Below are 22457 nucleotides of genomic sequence, written 5' to 3'. Positions count from 1 at the left end.
GAAGGTGAAGCTCAGGGAGTGTAAGGACTCCTATAGGAGGAAGCTGGAGGCAAAACTCCAGCAGAACAACACGAGGGAGGTGTGGGCCGGCATGAAGGATTCACAGGCTTCAAGGGGAGAGCGAGACAACCAGGTGGCTCCTTGGAGAGGGCCAATGAGCTGAACTGTTTCTTCAACAGGTTTAGTTCACAGCCCTCATCTGTCTCCTCCACACACCACACCTCCCAAACACCTCTGCTGCCTTCCCCTCTCCGCCCTCTGTCCCCCCTGGTGAGCTGCATGGAGAGAGAGCCCCCTACATCAAAGGGCTTTTCCACCACTGACGCCATGACCCCCCTCCCCCCCTCTCTGTGACGACTGGCCAGGTTCGGAGACAGCTGGAGAGACTCCACCAGCGCAAGGCTGCAGGACCTGACGGCATCAGCCCCAGGGTACTAAAGACCTGCGCCGCCCAGCTGGCTTAGGTCCTGCAACACCTCTTTAACCTGAGCCTGAAGCAGGAGGAGGTTCCAGTGTTATTGAAGACGTTGTGCCTGGTACCAGTTCCTAAGAAGACGACTCCATCTGGCTTCAAAGACTACCGACCGGTTGCCCTTACGTCGCATGTGATGAATGTACTGGAGAGGCTGGTCTTGGCCCACCTCAGGCCGCTGGTGAGATCTTCCCTGGACCCGCTGAAATTTGCATACCAGCCTCATGTGGGAGTGGACGACGCCCTCATCTACCTGCTGCAACAAGCTCAGTCGCACCTCGACGGAACCAGTGGCTCTGTGAGAATCACTTTCTTTGATTTTTCTAGTGCATTTAATACCATCCAACCACTGCTGCTGAGTGAGAAGCTGCGGGTGGTGGGGGTGGACACATCCATTGTCTCCTGGATCACTGACTACCTCACAGGCAGACCACAGTTTGTCCGACTAGGCAGTGTGCTGTCTGATACGGTGGTCAGTGGTACTGGAGCTCCACAGGGAACTGTTCTGTCTCCCTTCCTGTTCACCTTATACACCACTGACTTCCAGTATAACTGCCATCTGCAGAAGTTTTCGGATGACTCAGCAGTGGTTGGGTGTTTAAGGGATGGACGGGAGGAGGAGTACAGGGCAGTAGTGGAGGACTTTGTGGAGTGGACAGGTAGAAACCACCTGCTCCTGAACGTGGTCAAGACCAGAGAGATGGTGGTCAACTTCAGGAGGAAGACAACGGCTCCACAACCGCTGAGAGTTCTTGGAAAGGATGTGGAGATGGTTGAGGAGTACAAGTACCTGGGTGTCTCCATCAACAACAGACTGAACTGGAAGACCAACATCAATGCTGTCTACAAGAAGGGGATGAGTCGACTCTTTTTCTTGAGGAAACTTCGATCCTTTAACGTGTGCAGCAAGATGTTGGAGATGTTCTACCAGTCTGTTGTGGCCAGTGCACTGTACTTCGCTTTGGTCTGCTGGGGGAGCAGCATTGGAGCTGGAGACACCAACCGACTTAACAAACTTGTTAAGAAGGCTGGCTCCCTCATTGGCTGCAAACTGGACAGTCCGGAAAAGGTGGTGGAGAGGAGGACACTGAAGAAACTATTATCCATATTGGATAATCCAGACCACCCTCTCCACCACCTACTGCAGGGACAGCGGAGCATGTTCTCCAATAGACTCCTTCAGCTCCACTGTCAAGGACAGATACAGTTGATCATTTCTGCCCACTGCAATAAGACTTTACAATAAATCACCTCTGGCCAAATAACTCGTAACAATAACACCCCTGTACTGCTGTTTGTATGTATGTTGTTTTTGTCCCAATTCATTGCTCTGTTGTTTAGGTTAGTTTATTTAATGAATCTTATCTAATATATAGAATGTGCATCTTTTAAATTATATTTAATACTTTGTATCCCTGTACATGCTGCTGTGACATAACAATTTCTCTCTGAGGGCTCAATAAAGTATATCTAATCTAATGCCAATATGGCAAGGTGAGCAGTGCCGACTGCTGGCATAACATTGACACACTTCTTTCAAAGGGTTTTCTTTAAGGATGAAATGCTGGCTAGCTAACAGAAAGAGTATATGAAGTGGATAATTTATTTCAGAATAGATCAGTGAATTTTGCTACATACACCAATGCATTTACTTATGCAAAATCTTTGTCTGCACAAACTCCAATTAAACGAACACCAAATAAACTTTCCAACATTATAATCACCAGCTGCATTACGGGCATGCACTATTAACCCTCGTGCTGCCTTCGGGTCACATGACCCAAAGGTTCATAACGAACCATCATTGTGTTTACCCAATTTTACCCAATACAAAACCAAATAAAAATACTTTTCTTTTAACCTTCGCAATGTGGGGGGTCTGAGACAGCCCGACGGTTAAAAGAAAATGCTTCACTTTGTTTTTGTATGCGGTAAAGTTGTCGCAATACGACGGTGGGTCACAATGACTGATGGGTCAGAACGACCCGAGGAGAACACAAGGGTTAAGTTTGTAACTTAATGATTCGGGCCTGCTCCTTGGTTGGGTTCTTGAGGCATGGATATAGCAAGCTGCAAACATACAACAGGAATAATATTCTTACGAATTTAGCCTCTTCGGTCTGTTGCCGGTGTCTTATGTCAATGCAATACAGAAAATACAAGACTATTTTACAGCACTGCATAGCACCAATGAAAAAATACAAATGTTAATGTAAAAAATTGCAAACACCCCTTAGGCAGAACTGTGATGCATCACCCGCTGCATCACAGGCACTGTGCCCTATCTATAATTCTATTTCCACTGTGTGTGTGTGTCACACACAGTGGGGCCCCCTCTTTAAAAAGGGGGACCGGAGGGTGTGCTCCAACTTTAGGGGGATCACACTCCTCAGCCTCCCTGGGAAAGTCTATTCAGGAGTTCTGGAGAGGAGGGTCCGTCGGATTGTCGAACCTCGGATTCAGGAGGAGCAATGTGGTTTTCGTCCTGGCCGTGGAACTGTGGACCAGCTCTACACCCACGGCAGGGTCCTGGAGGGTGCATGGGAGTTCGCCCAACCAGTCTACACGTTTTGTGGATTTGGAAAAGGCGTTTGACCGTGTCCCTCGGGGGCTCATGTGGGGGGTGCTCCGGGAGTACGGGGTACCGGATTCCCTGATCGGGGCTGTCCGGTCCCTATACGACCGGTGCCAGAGTTTGGTCCGCATTGCCGGCAGTAAGTCGAACTTGTTCCCGGTGAGGGTTGGACTCCGCCAGGGCTGCCCTTTGTCACCGATTCTGTTCATAACTTATATGGACAGAATTTCTAGGCGCAGCCAGGGCGTTGAGGGGTTCCGGTTTGGTGACCTCAGGATCGGGTCGCTGCTTTTTGCGGATGATGTGGTCCTGATGGCTTCATCGGGCCGTGACATTCAGCTCTCACTGGAGCGGTTCGCAACCGAATGCGAAGCGGCTGGGATGGGAATCAGCACCTCCAAATCTGAGGCCATGGTTATCGACCGGAAAAGGGTGGAGTGCAATCTCCGGGTCGGGGAGGAGATCTTGACCCAAGCGGAGGAGTTCAAGTATCTCGGGGTCTTGTTCACGAGTGAGGGAAGAATGGAGCACAAGATCGACAGGCGGATCGGTGCGGCGTCCATAGTGATGCGGGCTCTGCATCGGTCCGTCGTGGTGAAGAAGGAGCTGAGTCGAAAGGCGAAGCTCTCTATTTACCAGTCGATCTACGTTCCTACCCTAACCTATGGTCACGAACTGTGGGTAGTGACCGAAAGAACAAGATCGCGAATACAAGCGGCCGAAATGAGTTTTCTCCGCAGGGTGTCCGGGCTCTCCCTTAGAGATAGGGAGAGAAGGTCGGTCATCCGGGAGGGGCTCAGAGTAGAACCGCTGCTCCTCCGCGTCGAGAGGGGCCAGTTGAGGTGGCTCGGGCATCTGATAAGGATGCCTCCTGGACGCCTCCCTGGTGAGGTGTTCTGGGCACGTCCCACTGGGAAGAGGCCCCGGGGAAGACCCAGGACACGCTGGAGGGACTATGTCTCTCGGCTGGCCTGGGAACGCCTCGGGGTCCCCCAGGAAGAGCTGGTGGAAGTGGCCGGGGAGAGGGAAGTCTGGGCCTCCCTGCTTAGGTTGCTGCCCCCACGACCCGACCCCCGGAAAAGCGGCAGATGATGGATGGATGGACCAACAATTTGCGACCAGAAATTGCACATTTAGATTTATCCCTCCTCTCCAAACTGTTTCTCAAGCACACTCATCTCCACTGCTGTCAGTGAACAATTCTAGTCAAGTCTCATGGCGAGACAGCTTGATTTGCGAAATCACAAACACAAAAATCCATCTTGCCAAGTCCCAAGTTATTATTTTGTGCCAAACCACAGTGGTTGGGACCAATCAGCATCCTATGAGGAACTATTGGCACCTACAGGCGTGGTTGAAGTTAGCCTGTGATAGACAGATGGTTCATCCAATCATTTTTTGCCTGCCCTTTTCCAAACTGTTTCCAAAGATGACTTACCAGATGGATGTGTGTTACAGGGTTCTTTTATAACTTTGTTTAACTGTTAACTGAGTGATGTGTTATAAAAGTGCTACTGGATATCAAACGGAAAGGGCTAGTTAAGGCCAGGCCTGGTTTTATTTCATCTTTAGTCAGAGACTTTTTTCTGTACAGAGACTTGTGAAAAGGCATGTTTCTGAATGGTCCAAGTGTTTTTTTTTTTACAGTTTTGAAGTAAAAAAGAAACAGCATAAATCAGATGATGAGTTGCAAAAAAGTTAAGTCAAAATTTAATTTATGTAATGTATGAGTTGCTGTCTGCTTGATAACCAAAATATTACTACCACTCTGTACCATATCGACTGGCAAAGCATCATAATATTTAGCATTATGTTGAATCGCATTGTTTAATCGCACTGCATCGCAATTGAGGTGAATGGTATTGCATTAGTAGTTACTTCAAATTGTAAGGACAGAGACGCTTGCGTTTGTCCCTGGCTGTAAAACAATTCGGTTAGGTGGCAGAGAGATTGACTCGTTAATCCTTGTGATGCCTTTGGGTCACATGACCCAAAGGTTCATAACGAACCATCGTTGTGTTTACCCAATTTTACCCAATACAAAAACAAATAAAAATTATTTTCTTTTAACCTTCGCAATGTGGGGGGTCTGAGACAGCCCAACGGTTAAAAGAAAATGCTTTACGGTGGGTCACAATGACTGATGGGTCAGAATGACCCGAAGAGAACACAAGGGTTAATATCTGACTCCAATTTAGAAATGTGCAAGTACGTTACCTGTAACCTTGAGCGCTAAACAGTTAATGACATGAAACTCGGACTTAGGTAAAAATCGTCTGCTTGATCAGGGCACCGACCTTAAAGTATGCATACTCACTAATCAGCCGTTTATCTCTACTATGGATATGGACTTAACCACCAACACAGTATGCAAACTGACCCCCAGAGGCTACAAGCCTACTGTAAGTGACTCAGGGCCTCATGTACTAACGCTTTTGCGCCCACTTCAGGCGTATTTGTTTCGCAACATACGCGGAAAAGCATGGCGAGGTATGTACAAACATGACACACTGAGGTAAAAGCGCAAACTGCCTGTTGTGGGAACTGAAAATGGCAAATTGTGCTTTTCCGTGTCATGCATATGCATTCACGGGAGGGTCAAGAGGAAAGTTGGAGTTTGCCATAAAAAGATGCGAGGGGATGCGTAAAGTTCACCTAATTATGTATTCCGCGGTATGTACAAAAACCGCCCGTGAAAGCTCGCCTCTATTTCAGGGTGAAAATTCTCTGCCTCTTAAAAGCAGGTGTAAACCAGGATGCGGGTTTCCTCGCATATGCCTCCTGGTGAAATGGCAGCAGTAATCCGAGCAAGATGAAGACATAGGCCAAGGAGACAAACTGAAAGGATTTTTGCCACAAGGATCACACTTTTTCAGTTGAGTGAACACAAAATCATTACACGTTACAGATTAAGCAGCCATGCAATATTACAGTTTTCGTGTCGGTGTGGAATTCCGGCCTTTTATAATATTTAAATTCGCTGTTACCTCATGAACAAGCACATCAACTTCGTTATCACTAAATCTTTGTTTTCGCGGTTTTGACTTTGGTGGCTGATCCATGATAGAAAGAGAGAAGGAGGTCCATTCAATTGCACGTTTGAATGCTAGCAATTTGCGGTATAGTGGGTGGAGAAAGGCGCTGATTACCCGATGAACTGCAGGTTTGGTAAATATGACGTAAGCTGAAGTATCACAGCGTGCACTTTCTGCGGGTTGGCCATGGAGCTGATAACGCTACGTTTGCAAATGTACGTACATGAGGGCCTCAAGAGGCCTTAAGTTAAAACCTACTTCGAAAGTGTATGTCTATAACCAGTATTAGCCGTATCAACCCAACTAGATCAAGGTTTTCACCGTCTTAGTGTGATAGATACGTACAAGGATAACCAGTAACTTAAAATGCACAATGATAGTTTATTATCTAAATAGTAATATAATCAATACAATAATATTGAAACATAATCAAATACAAAACATACCTTTGGAGCAATCATTAACGTAGGTAATCACAATGATACTAAACGCCGAACGCATCAGAGCTCGTATAGTAAACAAAACTCAAAGTGATTGGTAAATCTTCTCCATATATACACCCAAACCTGCATACTAAAATAGGGACACATGAAAGAAAGGTTGTCTAATGCATACAAATTCAAATTGGACCATCACCGGTCTACTCAAGGCTGCAGTAGACCAAGTGTGATGCCTTTGCAAGACAAGGGAATATGTAAACACATGTTGGACTACTGCATGCACAAACTCTGTACACCCTGTAAATATACATCTTACAACATTACAAGTATTACTAGAATGTAATACATAAAATAAGAAACAAAATCATGTCAAACATGACATTAAAAGCTGTTTAGAACTATATTTACAAGAACACAACTTTTAATGATAATTTCAGAGTCTTCCTCGGTTCATCTTTCTCTTGAACTGTTGAGGCCACCTCTTCAGAGGTGTGTCATTAAAATGTGATTGTCATTTTAACATTACAGTCCCTTTTGTGCAAATCACTGACTGTCCCAGACGAGTGTCTGAGTGAACAGTGACAAAGGGGCTGTATCATTCAGGTCTCTGCCAATACAGCCCTACAATATGTACATTTAATGTACTGGATCGTTGGCATTGATATTTGTATGTCATCGGCCTCAGTGAGGGAGAAGCACCTCCCTAGCAGACAGTACAGAAAACAGTCTGACAGGCATGAACCTTTAGTTTCAACCTCTAAATGACATCACTAAATACATTCCTCATACCTGTGGTTGATTGTGGGTAGTCTTCAGAATACTCTTCCTCACAGTTCCAGTCCACGGCGCTGTGGCTCTCCTTCAGCACTGCCATGTACATCTGGAACACGCCCTTTACTGTCCGCAGAGCCTCTTTGGGGGAGGTGCTGTGCACCCTAACAAACTTCACTGGGCTATCCTGCCAACGAGAGGAGACCAACTGAAGAAAGAAACCACTTACAAAATAACATTAATCACAAGTATCGTCCACCTAGCTCTCGACGCTCGTTAGGAATTTTACATTTACATCTAGTCATTTAGCAGACGCTCTTATCCAGAGCGACTTACAGTAAGTACACGGACATTCCCCCGAGGCAAGTAGGGTGAAGTGCCTTGCCCAAGGACACAACGTCAGTTTGCATGACCGGGAATCGAACTGGCAACCTTCGGATTACTAGCCCGATTCCCTCACCGCTCAGCCACCTGACTCCCCTAATTTTACGAAAATGTCGATATAATACAAATAAAAAATGTGATGTCACAGCATTGTACTTTAATATATAGATACACACCTATATTATAACATTCCGGTTTTAAAATCCAATAAAGATATGCCTAGACATTTTATTTTCCTAATTTTAGCAGTTAGCCAGGGGGTCCCATTATCGTCCACCCAACCACTTTCAATGGAGAAATGTCAAGTTTAACGCTGCGGAAGGCAGGTGCGACACATACGGTTTGAGAGTGTATTTACGTACTCAAATCTCAAAGTAAGAAGCTGTAATTGGGTGTGCAGCAATATAAGGTGTGTACATATCGATGAGTTACTTTCTTTCGTTGCTGCTGCCTATCTTCTTTAAGAAATTAACGGAAGAATGGACAATAATGGGGCCGCTTACGCACCAGAGTATTAAGGCTGTGCAAGGCCCATTACAACTTATCTAAGAGAGACCAACTTCTGAACAGGGGCCATCATTAAATTACTAACCTGATTTCTGACCTTTACCAACTCAATCTAATTTAAGCACCAGCTTAAATTCCATCTTAAATTGCTTAGACTCTTGGGCAATTAAAAGGGTTTAAAGGAGACCAGCAGAGGAATATATGGGTGAGCTAATACGAATAAACAGAAGGATTCATGAGGATGTATTCAGGCTGTATGCATCCCCTGACTGGCAGGACACTAAACCCAAATCTGCCCTAAGGGTGGTATTTTAGCGATACTAATAGATGTTTTATGGACACCATTGGGTTGCAAACCGTGGACATGTTTTGCACTACCTAGGCATGCCAAGGACTACTGTTAACCACTTTATATTTGCACCATTGTGCATGTGAAAATGATTGGCTGAAACTGAACACAATGAAACACTTGGCCAAAGCTCGAATACCGTTTTTTTTCTATGCAAATATTTTTTCCATTGCATTAATTAATAGCCTAAATGTGCTTTTTACCCTTTGTCTTTCTTTTCAAAGAAAAATTCCTTTGTTAAATGTTTCATTCCATTCCAGCAGACATTATACCAACAAAGCACATATTTCTTCTGTTCATTCATTAGTTCACCCATATATATATATACTTATATATATATATTTATATGTATTTATTGTAAGTATATAAAATAAATACATATTTAATATAAGTAAAATAAAATGTGCCCCCCTTCTTGAGTAGCCTATAACTGACTGCTGAAAGAATGTAACATACTCTGTATGCCTACAATAAAAAAGTTAATTAAAAAGTGCATTGAAAAGAGTGGAAAATGGTGTATGAACCCACAACAAATGATAATCATCCGAGACATAAGCCTACATCTTTACTGATGGTCCCTAAATATTTGCATTGGCTAGATGGCTGGTTGTAAAGGCTGATGCATAGTAAAGTTGACAAGATAAGACGAGACAGCACTGGCTATCCAAATATCTGTTGAATATCAAACTTTAAACCAACTTTACCACTGTAATTTTTTGCATCTTTCTTGGACACTTTGAAATGCTTCTTCATGCCTTACATTTCACATTTTTTTATTGTATTCAATGAGATGATTTTAATGACATAAAACATTCCCCCCAGAGATAAATAAAGTACTCAATTCTATATTAGAATAAATCCTGTTATCTTCTAGCTGTTGCAAATTCATATTTACTGAGGCGGCACATAGCCCTTACTTAGCCTGTTAGCAACTTTCAGTAGGCATTTACAAGCAAATACAGAGAAACAAAAAGAATGTAACTAGTAACTATTATTGTTTATCAAATTAGTTTATGACCAATGTTCATGTCTCACGTTGGACAGCAACTGTACTCACCTCAAACTCCTCATTGATCTCCGGTATACATCGTTGAGAATAGAGGTCAAAGATGATCTTCTTTAGGACGCTGACATAGCGTCTATTGTCTGACCTCTTGCCATACTGGAACTGGGTATTTAGAAGCTCCAGGATTTGTGGAAAGACTGCTTTGATGTAACAGACTTTACTCTGGAACAGAGATACATGCAAATACTACTTCCATAGCTTCTATAACATTATCAGAAAGACTATAAACATAAAATTTGTAAAGAAGAATATACACATTCACCAACCATATGTAAGACCATTAACATCTAAACTATATTATCGTAATTGAGATCAATAGAACCAAAATGCATACTTGTTTAATTGTATTTCTAAAAGGCTGTAACCTCTACAATGAATGCAATATAAATACAATACAATTATACATAAAAGTGTGGATCACATGCGTCATTGATGGTGTCAGTAATTATCACTTGGCTTATAGGATGCAATAGGAAGATGATTTTTTTTATCGAATTGGAATGTTCATGCATGGAGAGAAGGTGTGATGTTGGTTCTCTAACCAAATAGCAGTCATACACAAACATATTTACGAGGACAGAGAATAGATATGCGTGACATCACAAGGAGTTTGGTTCTAGTCTAGTTCCCATTAGTTAGGGTACATAAAGGCTACATTCCTTTGGTCAGAGGGTCAGAAGTCTGCATCCTTTCAACCCCCAAACCTAAATAGTTCAGAGAAGGCCTTAACCTTCATGTTAACCTTCATGTTACTTGGAGTAAGAGAAGGGTTCAATATTTTCCCAAAATGGTAAGCATGGAGTGGCTGATCGGGAGAAACAGGAAGATTCCCAGTGGGCTGGGCTGGTGACCGGCAAGTGCCGGTGCCGGTCGATAAACAATACAATTTTTTTTTAAATAATGTACTCATGTAGGCTACACTTGCAGAAGCATTGGGTGGGCTCTGAGTTTTCCAGGTCATCTTGAAACACAAATAATCAAGGATACTTTCTATTCAATTGCAGGTATGTGACAGTCATTGTTTAAAGTTGCCTACAGGTTGACAAGCCTCGGTATTACTTAATCCTCTCCTTCAGGCTTCCCCATGTTGTAGGTGCAATAGACTGTTGTCTACATGTGTGTATCCAGGCCCACTGGAAGACAGGGGGTGACTGCATGGTGCCCCCATGGTTGAAAAAACATTGCTAAAATGCCCTCTAGAGTGGCAAAAATGAGATCAAGAGCCCTATTGGCTGTCATTCACATTGGGAAATATGTTTGAGTGCACAGGATGTCCCCTTAATGCAATAAATGATGGTTTGCCCTCTATACAAAAATATATATAAAATGTCTAAATGAGTGCCCTTCTAGTGGAGAAAATCTGATGCAGTGCCCTATAAGGTGCCCTTATAATTGTCCAAACTTGGCTGTTCCCATGTCCTTCATTCCAATGGAAAGGGTGCTGTTTTGAAGTGCTCTTTCTGCTGCCCCTACATGACAATATCCCAAATTGTGCCCTTTCCAGAAGATAAAATTAGATACTGTTCCCTACAGTCTCCCCTACAATGTGCCCACTAGGGCATGCTTTCCCAAAGTGAGGCTTTGACGGCACTAGGGGTTTCGTCCCATTCCCATTGTTACACTGGTGGGGCCCCATGTTGTGCAGTAATGTTTCTGCCCCTGCCCTTCAAACAGCCAGTCTGCCACTGTCCAGGCCCCTTCTGGACCTGTGGAAGAAGACTATATTTATTGGCATGGTGTGGAGTAGGGATGTGCATCTCCATCACTGAGGAAGATGCGATAAACATCTCGATGTACTGCCAACGATCCAATACATTAAAGATACATAAAAGCAACTACTAATGCGATACGATTCACCCCTATTGCGATGTAGTGTGATTCGACACAATGCGATTCAACAAGATGCGATGCGAAAGAATATGATGCTATGCAATTAAATATGGTACATAATGATTTACTACTTTGTCAGACAGCAAATCATAAATTAACTAAAAAAGTGAACGTTTTACTTCACATATTAAACAAAGTCTCCGACAAAAGATAAAATCAAATCAGGCCTGGACCTTGCCTTAAACCAGTCTTTTTTTCCTGTTGTATGTGTTCTCTGAATGTAAAAAAGGGTAAACTATTACTGACAGTCACAAGCTGCTGTAAACACTGTCATAACACCTCACACACTAAATTGAACTCATAAGTCCTACTTTAAGGTTTTTCTCAATGACTCAGCTATCTCTCGTCTTTGTCGTACACAACAGGGATTTGTTTCTCAGAGAATTCCTTCCTATTCTTGCTAGGGGTACCGGTGGAGCTAGCCACTGACTGTAGCCATAGCTGAATCCGAGGGGGAAGCAGACGTCTCCACACAAATACCATGTAGCCTCTTCAGGTGACTACCTAAATTAGCCGTGCTGCCTGTGTACTTTATAGCAGCATGACATATCTTGCCAATTGCATGGGTCTTGTCAAATTTACCATCTTTCTTGGAAAATCTGAAGTGTTGCCAAACCTTGGATTTATTGCAATTCGTAGGAACGTGTAACTCTTCCTCCGCCATGATAACACTCGCCCGAACACGCCTCCAACTCGCGCAAAACTTGGCCGAGAGACTTGACGAGAATCGGCCACTGACAGCTGTGGAGATGTGAGCACGCTTAAGAAACAGTTAGAGAGGAGGAATCTATCTAAATATAAAATTATTGGTCACAAATCATTTCTAAATACTAAAAGTGTTTGCCGACACGCGATTCTATATAAATACATCGGCAACATTTTTTGAAACGATGCATCACGATTTCATCCCACATTGTATCTGGTGCACACTTTTTTGATCCGGGCAATCGCATTGTGAGCTTTTATGCCGACCATAGACTTATATTTAGTAGACACAGCTTCTTTTTTCTTCCAAGATGGCGTCCCCATTCATTTCTATGAAAAGTGCTCAGTGGCGCAGTGAGGCAAGCGAGAGCGCGAAACGGACCGCGCCATCTTTCCAGTTCCGGCTCGTCCGGTGTTGCGCAGAACAGTGGCTCGCCTTTTTCCTAGCTCCGAGACTCGTACACGCTTGCAACTAGCTGTACACGTCATACTTTGCGACAACTAGTCGCGAGTGTGTGAGCTAAGGCATTGCAGTGGAAGAATGGGGTACAAGCAGACCCCCACCCCTCGGCTTGAGGCAACGGCCCCGGTGGATGTAGGTGGTATTGGATTTCCGATTTGCTACACAACTCGTCCGGTCGTTTTTAAGCACATGTCCACATGACCCTCTCCACACCAGCTCACGACCCACTTTTGAGTCGGGACCAGTGTTGGGAATACTGTAACTCCACTACTTTTGGCGGTAACTAGTAATGTAACTAATTACTTTTTTCAATTAAATAAGGCAGTTACAATTACTGAAATTTAAATGGGATCGTTACTTTTTTTCCAAGCCTATTTCCCCAATTTCCTTTTTTTTTTTTTACTTAAACGAGTTTATGGCGACGCAATGTATGAATGAATCATCCGTATTTTAGACTAGTCCACACAATGGCCAACAGTTCGGACCATGCAAGATTTTTGTCATGGAAATATGGACATTATTTTTCCCTTGTCCAGATCAAGGATAAAAAATATACTGGTTAGTTGTAGTTTATGTGCAGGTGTGAGAACTTTATCCACTGCGAAGAATAGTAATTCTAATCTTCACAAGCACCTAGTAAAAAAAAACACGCTTCTATAAAGCTAATCGCGAAAGAACCCAGTGCGCTGATCAAGCAGTCGGAGCCACTCCATCAAAACAGCCAAGGCTTGATTTTAAACAGAAGTATTCCCAGTCCCTAATCCAGGCAGAACTAAACAGACAGCATAGAAGCACACCCCAACATTTTCCCAGAAATTGTACCCTCTCTAGTTTAAATAGGTATGCATACATTTATGAAGATTGCATAGATTCAAAAGCATACATTTGTTGCTGCTCATTTACACTTCAAAATACTAAGAGTGAAGTGTAGAATAAAACAGGGTTATCTTCTCATTTGCCTTAGGCCTATGGTGATAGGCTTTCTGGCAGCCTTACATAGTAGAAACTGTTGCATCAAAATGAAGAAATTGGGTAACACTGTGTAAATATGGTCCTAACCTATATTATGACTTAAACCTCCCCTCAAGCTTTTTCCTTCAAGTGATAATTTTAAGCATTTACTTATATTACATTTCATTAATAAAGAACCCCCTTTGAAACAAGCTGATTTTAACAACATTGTCACTGGCAGTGTCTTAGCTGGAATCGCGAGTCAAACAGTACCATCTGCAAACTGAAAATATGCTCCCAAAAACATGAATACGCTTGAAATGTATTTCTGGAAAACTGGCTGATATAACAAGTTTACCAGAAGTGATCATTATGTGTCAGTAACTACATCCCTGTCTAAAGACTAGGAGGTAATGTGACTGGCTATTCACGCTGTAAGTATGGAAAACCGCCTTGCGCGTGGGAGTTATTTGTGGCCTGTAGTTTTAATGAGCAAAATTGGACAACATGGTTACACATTTCAAAGGGTGGAGGATATGGGATTGGATGTGTTTGCTGAAGTTGTTTTTGTATAATTTCTTTCTGTCTCCTGGTATTACATTTATTAACTCATGAGTTCACACAGCTCCAATTCAGTAATGTTCGACATATCAAGGTGAAACATTCCTGATTAATATAAGGTCAAGTCATCTTCAAGCCTAGTAATGTTTCAAAACCATTGGTCAAAATGTAATGCAATTTATGAACACATGGAAATTTACACCACGTGGAAATGCGTACCATTCAGGTATTTTGTATTTCATTCCTTATTCCTGATCACCTTACAGGAAGACATGTATCGTACAAATTTTGGATCATCATTCAAGTCAATTGGACCCATGTTTTATAAGGAGAATATTTTTGTAGGTTTTCCAAAATGTACAGGAAAATCTATGATGCGGATCTATGTGGTCTCTAGGCTTTTTTGTTCCCCATGGGAAATAAGGCATGTATACCAACTTTCAGAGACCTTGGAGTTATGGGGCAGAAGTGGCATCCATTTACTAGTGGTCTCAAAAGAGCGTTGCCTGTAATGCCACCAAGAGTTGGCTACGGGGCTCTGGAAAGTTTATACAATAAAACTCTTGTTTTAGTGTACAGAATTTGAAAAAAAAGTTATGTATGGGTGAAGGAGTTAAGGCTTTTGGAGGAGAAAAAAAATATTGAAAAGTAACAAAGCCAGCATTCATCATGGAAGAATCTTTATCACTAGTTTGGTCAGGGCCATAATTCAAACTAACAACCTTTAGATTTGGAAATGACCGTTCTTAAAGGGGTGATTGACTGGGTTCTTGGGGTATTTCACTCTGTTCCTTAACCCTTGTGTTCTCCTCGGGTCGTTCTAACCCATCAGTCATTGTGACCCACCGTCGTATTGCGACAACTTTACCGCATACAAAAACAAAGTGAAGCATTTTCTTTTAACCGTCGGGCTGTCTCAGACCCCCCACATTGCGAAGGTTAAAAGAAAAGTATTTTTATTTGTTTTTGTATTGGGTAAAATTGGGTAAACACAATGATGGTTCGTTATGAACCTTTGGGTCATGTGACCCGAAGGCAGCACGAGGGTTAAGGTCTCCGAATAGGGTATGTAACATTGGTTGGGCTGAAAATGGCCCGGGTGCTGTTCTATGCCCCCTGATACATCCATTGAAATTTTCCCGGGAAAAAACGCTAGGTTTTTTCCTTTTATGGTATGCTCATGAATATATAGATGAGCTGCGCGCTGACTGGTTGGTTTACAACGAGTGAAGCTGCGGAGCAAAGACACAACACGGCCAACAGCACTCACTGAAACAACGAAGGTGGAGACGTGAAATAAAAACGAACAAATAAATCTATTGTGTCTACACAACACTGTTTTCAACAGATTGACTAGATATCATTTGAAATGATTACGTTAGTTGTTTCCACTTCTGTTGTCGAAGCAAACGAAAGATCGCCTTAGGTGGGTAACGTTAGCACTACAGCTTAGCAAACAAACTATCGTGATTCAACTCAGCTTTAGTTAGTTCTAGCTATCTTGCTGAAAAAAATTTCTGGACAAACATGTATCTTGAATTGTAGATTTACATGACAACAAAGGTTATTTATTTGAATGCTATGCTCTTGCGTTAGCGAGCTAAACTAGTTTACATGCCTACGGTCTAGGTGTTTTTGCTATCTAACTGTTCTTGCATTCCTTGCAAATCAGCGTTAATAAATAGGGATATTCCCATAGATAAACATCAGCCATGTCTTGTTCTTTGGGAAGATGGTGAAAAGTTTCAGGATTCCCGGTACAGCCTGGAACACTGTATATACGGCGCTCCATTTTCAATATCTTGAAAACGTATTAACTTTCTTATTTGTGGAAGTACAGTGCAGCGTGCAAAAAAAGTGTCGGAGATCTACGCGACCTCCATTTATGTACATTTTGGGGCGTGACAAACTTGATGCTGCAACTTGTGACGTCACAAGTTGCACTGTTTCAAAAGCTAGCGTTTGCAAGTTGCAGTTTCAAAATAGTGAGAAGTGAAATTTTGATAGGAAAGAGGTTTCAATGGACTTTGAGGTTCACCGTATGTCTATTTTATACACCAAACTGTCATTTTTCAACTATGACAAGGTAAAATTGGTTTTGCAATCAATCGCCCCTTTAACCACTAAGCCATAGCAAGTGAACGCCTCATCTCTCTGGAGGAGCTTTAAAGGGTTGATACAAGACCCTCTCCTCCCTCTCCCCAGGGATGGGAGAAGGGGCAGCCAAATGGCAAATCTTCCTCAGGCTCTCCTTACTGTAGAGAAACTCTGGACAAAAGGATTTATCCAAAACTGACCTTTAATGGATCTACAAACATCTCTCAAGGACTAGACTGTTCATGGACACTACAAAGATGATAGGAATTGATGAGTGCTCATGTGTGCTATTCTTATTTATTTTCTGTGTTGATTTAATTGATGTTTTAATGTGACTTCCTTCCACATCACTATAAGTCAGTCAACCTTGGTTCCCAACTTATTGTAATCGACAAACATTCATGATTTATCAATTTTGTGTAGATACATTATGAAGTATATGCAAGGTATGAACATTTTAAGGCCACAATCCTAAAGTTACATTACATTTAACACTCATCTGTGAATCAGCTTGTACAACACTCAAGCTAAGGAACTAACCAATGAACCGTCTTACCTGCATCAAGACACTCCCCCTTTATTCAGATGATAAAAACCAACAACAAATAATCAGTCATTGAGGCCATTGATACCACGAGTCCAGTGACACTGGATAGGCATTCAAAAGGATCTCGCCAAGCTTCTGTTATTAATTAATTTGGCAAGTGTAAGGCTGGGTGTCACCCTGCCCCCACCTCTCATATGCTAACATCTGGAGTTGCTGGACGGAGTCTCGGCTTGATGGGTCTCACACCTCATTGTGTAACTTACTGTTGCATTGCTAGTCATATGCTGGCATATGTTGACTATTGCAACTCGCTGCTCGCTGGTCTCCCAGCATGTGCAACCCGCCCTCTTCAGAGGATTCAGAACGCAGCGGCCCGCCTGGTCTACAATCTACCCAGACGCTCCCATGTTACCCCGCTCCTCATCTCTCTCCACTGGCTACCTATCATGGCCCGTATCAGATTCAAGACCCTGGTACTGACCTTCCGAGCAGTGAACGGGACTGCACCCGTCTACATCAAGTCTCTCCTGAAGCCTTACACCCCCACCCGTCACCTACGGTCTTCTTCAGACAACCGCCTGGTGGTCCCACCGCTCAAGACCGCCCGGTCCCAACACAAGCTCTTCTCGTGTCTGGCCCCCCAGTGGTGGAATCAACTCCCCACCTCCATCAGAGACACTGACTGTCTCTCCACCTTCAAGAAAAGGCTCAAGACGCACTTGTTCCGGGAGTACAACGGTACTTAGGAATGGTTCGCTTGACCCGATGTTAGTTTCCTCAAGGATCACAATGACTCTTGCTTAGAGACTTGTTGCTCTTGTGGTTAGTGGTAACTGATTTAAAAAATGTTGTACTGTCGTGGAAATTTTGGAATACAGTTATAATGTGTGTGTTTCATATATGAGGAATGTGTTTTAACGGAAGTCTAAAGTTGATTAAGAGTCAACTCCATTTGGTAGAGATGCCATTTGCAGTTTATGAAACCTGGGGGGAAGAGACAGCTGGTCTGGAGACAATGTGGATTCAACTGTATTGTTATTGTGATCTGCTGCTCGGACCCTTCCTGTTGCAATGGGTGGGGTTAATCAAATACTTGTTTGAAGTGCCCACACAAAGGACAGTTGACCATTTGACTGGTGAACCCCTGTGGTTTTACTATCTACTGGTTTGGGGAGAGAGGCCACATTAAAGAACCGTGGGAACTTGATATGAAGTCAAACTGTCACCAGAGATGTATTGTTTCAAACTGTCACTGAACAGTGCTGACCAATCACAGAGTTCAGAAAAACCATTTGATCTAAAGTTTATATAAGGCAGGGTTTTATGATTGTTCTTCATCACTCTGGCGAACGACCTGTGGCTAGCACCTCCTTCGTTATGACTGATCACAAAGTACTTTGTTAAATCTTGATTTGTACAAGCAAAATAAATTTATTGTAACCGCCATCTCTTGACTATTCAAATCTACACAGTGCCGCTAGAATTTTTCCATATCACTTGGTGGCCGAGTACGGGGATCCTCATTGGTCTACGGCATTCAGCAGGCGGCTCCCCTCGGCGAATTGATCTTCCGGCAAAAGCCGCCTTTCCTTCCGCCATGCGTGAGACAGCAGGGCCAGGGGGGGCGCCCGTTGGACGTTTCGCGGGATCCTGAAAGAACCGGTGAGAAATCCTTTTTGGCCACTGTGTAATTTGAGTTGTCTAAATGTGTGTTGTTTAGACTATGGTCAATAATTCGGTTTAGTTAGTAATAGGGCAGAGACCGGAGGAGAGCTTTGTCCTGTACGTGCAAGTCGTACGAAATTAATAGGGCAGAGACCGGAGGAGAGCTTTTGTCCTGTACGTGCAAGTCGTACAAATTAATTGGGTAAGGCCGGAGAACTTATCCTTTACGTGAAAGTCGTAAAAAAGCATGCAGGGAAAGTGTGCTGACGAGCGCACAAAAGGGTGATAAATTCACATGTTATATAGTGTTATGTGTCTTTTGAGACCCTAGGATTAGAATATGTTGGGTTAGTGATAGTTTGAGAAATTGTATTGGCTTTGGTGGTCATAACAGTTATTATTTATTTACGGCCTAAACGTGATTCTAAGTCCCGAGAGAAAAGTATACTAGTCAGCTGAGTGTTTAAGAAAAAAAAAAATTTTGGAAGTATGAGCCTGTGAAATTTCAAAGTAGAGGTTTTAAGTTTGCAACACGCGTGTTCATTTTTTGTTTTAATTGCAAGTTATGTTTTTTTTTAGGTTAAAAGAAGTATGAGTAACTAATGGTGTCTATTATTCAACCTATATACAAATTACAAAAATCAAAATTTTAATTATTTTTCAAAACTTTAATTATTTTCCGGTTTGAATATTTGTAATTTATGATTGTGCAGTTATTTTCATTGAAAGTTGTGAAGTCGGAATTTAATTGTTTTTAGAAAAGAAAAGGGGTAATTGTGTCTTTATTTTCCGTTGTTGGTTGTCGTTTATTGATTGTAATTCTAAAAAATGAATGGTCTGGAGGCAGAATTGACCTGTCCAAACATCGATTACATGAAACAAAAGTATGGTAACGATAGTTTATTGCAAATGCAAATATGGATTGATAAATGTGGATTTTCGATTGTGGAGTCGTTTTGTTTTAAGGACCTTATTGTATTGCGAAATAGGTTCGTGGAGAGAAATAGATACACGATTCTTTTAGGTGGAGAAAAGAATAGATCTTAGCCTGATTGGAGAGCTTTTTCTGATTGGATGGAGATAGGTAGAGAGATAAAGAAATATTAGGACAGAATAGTGTGGGGAATTTTTCATCTATTTCCCCACAGATTCACGATTGAGGTTTTCTGGCTGTTCTGCAAACAAATTTCGCCTCATCCGCAGCCAGGGGTGTTGCGGCAGGATGCGCAGGCGCATGAGGTTTTGCGGGAATGCGAGAACATAATATGAACATGAGGTCAGACATTTGCCATTTCTCTATGACTCCGATGTCTTCTGACAGCCGGTTATATCTAGGAAAAGTCAAGAAAGCAGGATCCTGGAATTTGTTTATAGATTTGCTTTGGATTCCCGCAAAGATTGAAGCTTGTGCCTTGACTTGCAATTGCCATTGTGTTTCAAAGAAGGAAAGGTTAAAGTCCTCTCCGGAACAAAGGGTTTGAGTCCCTGTTGTGTTTGGAATAAGTGGTGTTGTGGGCTATGGTCGAAGCTGATGCAGAGCGTGTTGACATGCTGTTGAAAAACATGTAGGCCAACACGAATTGCTAGGTCAATCCAAAATGCGTGCTTTAATTGTGGGAATTTGAGCAAAATGTATGTGAATGTCCGGAGATGTGTCATCACTTGAAAGTTTTCTGGAAATTGTGAGCGAACTCTCGCAAAATCAGAGGGGTTCGTGACCGGAAGTTGAGTTCCGAAATGGTGGCGTACAATGTTTATCGGTTGACACTGTTGGTAGAGGAGAGACGATTGTTTTACAACTCTGTGTTAACCGTTATATGTTTTGATGTTAGACTTTACATCGGTCTGATTACCGCCAGAAGGCATTTGTTTTTGAAGACGGAGACATTCTGTTTTGAAAATGCTAATGTTAATTCTTTGACTGAATTCTCCACTTGAAAAGAGGCGCATGCGCTTGAGCCTAGCGGAAGTTGATTCTTTCAGTGAAGCTCATTCTGCGTGCAGTGGCCCAAACATGAGTGCAAAAAAAAACAAAAAAACACTCATTTTATAGAGAATTTGACGTTGAATTGTGAAGTATATTGGTTGGGAAAACAGATGTGTGTTTCTGTTTCTTTGTCGAACTTAAGAAAATATTGTGAGTTGCCATACTCTTGATTTGGAAATTATGTACAGACCGATTTTCTATATTATGAGCTTGATTCGTTATTGAATAACGCGCTGGAAATTTAGTTTTTGGGTAGGATAATTGGTAAAAGGCCAGTTTTGGCAACAAAAGCGGTATTCATTTTAAGAATTACAATCCCGGGGTTATTGAAACTTTTATAGAAAGTTATGTGTTCAAACGGAAATGATTATGTTGTTTAAGGAATATTTTTGTTTATGTCTGGAAATGTTCGATGGTTTTAATTTTTAATTTTGTGGGAGTTCACAGATGTTACTGTTGTTTAAAGAAATATGTAAATGTTTATGAAGAAGTGATTAGAAAGAATGAGCCAGTCCGAGGGACTGAAGTGTATACATGGGGAACCAGGTCGAGACTGAAGCGCGATTGTTAAGGCCTAATTTTTATGTTGAAGTTAAAATAGTACTAATAGTTGATAGAATTGTAAATATTGAGGTTCTGTTGTAAATATAACCATGGGTAATTGTTTTACATGTTGTAAGAGGGTAGACTTGTCCCTAGAAAGAAATCCGAAGGCTGACATGATTCTAGCGAATTTGCCAGTCCGCTGTCTGTTGAACCAAGTCTTTTACAAATTGCTAGGATAGCTGGGATCTGAGAGGAAGAAAATCTAGGCCGTGACTTTGTTGGCTAATGGTTAATGGTGAAAACGTGGAGGAAGTGCATTTTGTTCTGTCCTGAGACAAAGGAGAGTCCAGGAAGTTGAATTTGCAACTATGGCAACGACATTGGCTAACAAACTAACAGACCGACAGGCGGGTACAGGCTAGTAAAGGAATTGCAGCTTGATATTTGAGATCCAGGATGAGTAACCGCATGACGCATGCGCAGATGGAAATTGAGAAATTGACAAAGACGAAAATTTAAAGAAATAGATACATTTGAAGCGAATTTACATATTAATTTGGTTATTTTTGAAATATGTTGGGTGATGAGTATTTTGAGACATTTGCTAACAAGGTTTTGTTTGTTTGAGGACATTTTAAATGAGTTTCAGAAATTCAGAGGAAAGGTGGGGCGAAAAGAGTCCCGTTACGATGAGTTTTACTAGGGTGATCCCAGAGGGTATAATTCTGCATAATTATGTGAGTTTTGTGTGTGATGGTATCCATAAAAATGCAGAAATTAGACCCTGGTTCATAAATTAGTTCTAATTGGATTGGAAAAGTTATACTTTAGCAAAATTAAGTGAATAGATGGTAAACGCCAACCATCTGTGTTGTTTAAAAGAAATGAAAAAAGGTTGAGAGTTTTTGCTTTGTTCCAGAGGGCGCTGTTTGTTTGATTCGAGTTTTGAAATGCGCGATAGTTTATTTGAGTTGATTCACTAACAAAGAGTAATTGAGATAGCTGGTAAATATAGGAATATTCAAAGGTGTATACATTACATGCTTTGATAAAACTTTTGAGGAGTTAAAGAATAAGGTTTTGTTTTACGGGTTTATGTTAAATTGTGAATTTAAAGGTTTAAAAAGAAAAAGGGAGAGTTTATATTTTCTTTTGTCTTAAGGGCATGGTACAATGTTTTGGGATAAACAGTTAGGCTGTGATGAGGTTGTTTTATTATGCTATTGGTTCATAAAGAGGGTTATTATAACTTTGGTTTTGAAATAATTTGGGAAGACTCATTAAGTCTGATAAATTGTGGTGTGATGGTTTGTGCTAAGTAGCTTGTTCTGGACTGCAGCCAAAGCAAGTTATGAAGTTCTACCTATCTAACCTATATAGAAATATAGATGGGGTATAAGTTTGGTTAATGGGTACATTAAGAATATTTTATGGTCTATGTTTTAT

At 42.0% G+C, this 22457-nt stretch overlaps 1 protein-coding gene across 1 annotated transcript in view; it reads right to left on the bottom strand.

The window, feature by feature from the left end:
* Window positions 1-7279: 7279 nt before the first annotated feature.
* Window positions 7280-22457, bottom strand: part of csf1a (colony stimulating factor 1a (macrophage)) — a gene marked incomplete at its 5' end in the record, with an annotated part of 67097 nt that continues 51919 nt past the window's right edge. Inside the window, 2 exons of the mRNA XM_062474021.1 lie at window positions 7280-7480; window positions 9591-9761. Coding sequence (XP_062330005.1) covers window positions 7280-7480; window positions 9591-9761 — 372 coding nt within the window. The remainder of the gene's footprint in view (window positions 7481-9590; window positions 9762-22457) is intronic.

Source organism: Osmerus eperlanus, chromosome 1, assembly GCF_963692335.1.
Source record: "Osmerus eperlanus chromosome 1, fOsmEpe2.1, whole genome shotgun sequence".
Taxonomy (NCBI): Eukaryota; Metazoa; Chordata; class Actinopteri; order Osmeriformes; family Osmeridae; genus Osmerus; species Osmerus eperlanus.
The sequence above is the reverse complement of the archived record's forward strand: the minus strand, read 5'-3'. Positions and strand labels throughout refer to the sequence as shown.